This window comes from Benincasa hispida, chromosome 5 (assembly GCF_009727055.1).
Source record: "Benincasa hispida cultivar B227 chromosome 5, ASM972705v1, whole genome shotgun sequence".
NCBI lineage: Eukaryota > Viridiplantae > Streptophyta > Magnoliopsida > Cucurbitales > Cucurbitaceae > Benincasa > Benincasa hispida.
This window is the reverse complement of record NC_052353.1, coordinates 13,652,627-13,655,230: the sequence shown is the minus strand read 5'-3', so window position 1 is coordinate 13,655,230 and position 2,604 is coordinate 13,652,627. Positions and strand designations below refer to the sequence as shown.

At 36.3% G+C, this 2,604-nt stretch overlaps 1 protein-coding gene across 1 annotated transcript; it reads right to left on the bottom strand.

The window, feature by feature from the left end:
* Nucleotides 1-230: 230 nt before the first annotated feature.
* LOC120077221 (mitochondrial carnitine/acylcarnitine carrier-like protein) lies at nucleotides 231-1,278 on the bottom strand. Its single transcript, XM_039031123.1, has 2 exons — nucleotides 1,170-1,278; nucleotides 231-547 (listed from the first exon to the last, which is right to left on the bottom strand). Exons 1-2 carry the CDS (start codon nucleotides 1,276-1,278, stop codon nucleotides 231-233), a joined length of 426 nt encoding a protein of 141 aa, XP_038887051.1.
* Nucleotides 1,279-2,604: the final 1,326 nt, after the last annotated feature.

The following is a 2,604-nucleotide window of genomic DNA, read 5'->3' as shown; positions in this document are numbered from 1 at the left end:
CAATATGTGTTCCGATTGCCCCATTGCAACCAGCTTTGCCTGAATCTACACTTACAATAAATTTCCTGAGTGAAAATAGGAGACTTGCCCTTCTTCAACAAATAAGTACCCAAAGTCATTCAAAGGCTGGTACACATAAAGAAAAATAAGTTCCAAAATAATTACTTAACTAACCTAAACTAGATCTGGTGATTTCATATACCAAGAAGCATGCTGCATTAACTGGGACACTATGAGCCATGGCAGTCCAATAGGCCTTTAACTCCTTCTAAGGCCATGATTTTTCTAAAAACATCAATAACACCAGAGAACTTTGGTTTCTTGAAATCATCCATTAGAATCACACTCTTTATCACATTAGTTGGATTCACAGCTAGCCAGAAGGCAGCTCCAGATACACCACCAGCCACAATCAGAGACTCTCTTCCAAGATTAGAAGTGTCCCTACCCCCAGCAAAGTGTTGTTTTAGCATTTCATGTACACCAAAAACCACTGCATTCCTAGGCACTTCTCTTGCCAAAGTTGGAACCAAGCCCTTTGTTGGGCCTTGGATACAAAATGAAGCCCAAGAACTTGAAGAAATCTGATCCAATTTGTTTGAGAGTTTGGTAAAATGTAAGGGCGATGGAAGTCCACATTAATGTGGAGAGAGGATGACATGTGCGCTGGTTTTACACTAATTTGAAGTTGATCAAATTGAAATCATGAATTAAGAGATATTTTGTAAAATTCATTTCGTTATCTCTCTAAACTGATTAGAGTTTCTCTCTCAACTCTCTCTAACCCTCTTTTTGTTTTTTGTGATTTTTGCCAAGTAAATATGAAGATTTGAAGCATGTATTTACCAAGGAAGAAGAAGAAAAAGATGATGATGAACAAGATGATACTTGGTTTGGCCAAAGGTGACCTACGTCCACGAGAAGGGTACTGGGTTCTTTTATTAGAGCTACAAGAATATAAATTTTTTTTCTTTTTACAGATTTCTCTTTTGTATTTCAAGTGTATGTAACAAATGTAAACAACTATATATTTATAGACCATGGACTGTCACATGAATTTTTATAGTATGTTAAAAGAAAATAGGACCATTGAGATCAAACTCTTCAAATCTCCAACTTGATCTCAGTGCATGCTGCTCTCTTCCTTCCAGATATGACATTTTTCTAACCTTTTTCAGGTAAATTAAAGCCAATTAGCTCGAGACATTTAGATAGCTTGAGCTTTGTAATAGGCTTCGTAAGCATGTCGGCAGCATTATCAGAGGTATGAATCTTCATCACTTCTATTTCACCCTTTTTTATTTTGTCTTTTACAAAATGATACTTAATATCTATTTGTTTAGTCCTTGAGTGATATTGTGGGTTTTTGGAAAGATGGATTGCACTTTGGTTATCACAGTAGATTCTGCCATCAAGCCCTTTAACCATCATGCCTCCTTAATTTCTTCTGCTAATGTCGTGTATTCTGTCTTTATAGTTGATAGGGTTGTGATTAACTGTAAATTTACCTTCCAACTTAGCAGGTTAGAACCATATAGGAACAGGTAGTCTAATAGGGATCTCCTTTTATCTAAATCCCCTTCAAAGTCAGAGTCAACATAACCATACAACTCTAGATATGCCTATTATGTGTTCTGATAGATTAGCTTTGAACTTTTAGACCAAATTAGATACCTCCCAATGCCTTTTGCCAGGGTTTGACATATATCTGCTTAGAAGACTAGCACAATAAGATAGATCAGGCCTTGTTGAGATCATTAGATACATCAAACTGCCTACTACTTAACTGTAAGGGACTGATTGCATCCGAGTTAGGTGTTCAATGTCTGTTTCTGTAGAAGAATTAGCTAAGGATAGTTTAAAATGACTTTCTATAAGGATAGTAACTGGTCTGACATTAGATAGGTTAAACCTTCTGATTATTTTCTCACAGTAGCTAGCTTGACTAATACTTAGAGTAGAGGTATCCCTGTTTCTTGTGATTTCAATCCCTAGGATCTTTCTTGAGTGACCCTTATCCTTCAAATCAAACTCTTTCTTTAGAAGATCTTTGATATGAGTTTAATCATCTTTTGGACTCCCTGCTAGCAATATGTCATCAACATAAAGAAGTAGATATACCTTTTCTTTGTAGGAAGTCGAATTCACATAGGTACAAATATCATAAGTACTCCTCTAGAACCCAATATTCTCTATGTAGACATTGAACCTTCTATACCAACAACTAGGGGACTGTTTAAGTCCATAGATAGACTTATTTATAAGATAATAGAGGTTCTCTTTCCTCTTTTCCTCAAAACCCTTAGGCTGCACCATGTAGATAGTCTCATCTAGCTGTCCATGTAAGAAGGTAATCTTCACATCTAGTTGATCTAGTTCTATGTTGTACTAAGCAACTAAGGACAATAAGATTCTGATAGAGGTTCCATTTTACAACTGGTGAGAAGATCTCAGAGTAATCAATGCCTTCTCTCTGTGTAAATCCCTTAACCACCAGTTTGGCTTTATACCTAGGCTTTTAATCAGTAGTAGTTTCCTCCTTTAGCTTATAGATCAACTTAGATGCTATTGGCTTGCATCCCTTAGAAAGAGGAGTTAGGGTCC

Bases quoted from the DNA above. Each gene is read 5' to 3' on its own strand.
- LOC120077221 (XM_039031123.1), bottom strand. From the start codon at position 1,278: ATGAAGATTCATACCTCTGATAATGCTGCCGACATGCTTACGAAGCCT. The intron at 548-1,169 runs GTTAGAAAAATG...TTTGTATCCAAG, and splicing joins CTTTAATTTACCTGAAAAAG to GCCCAACAAAGGGCTTGGTT.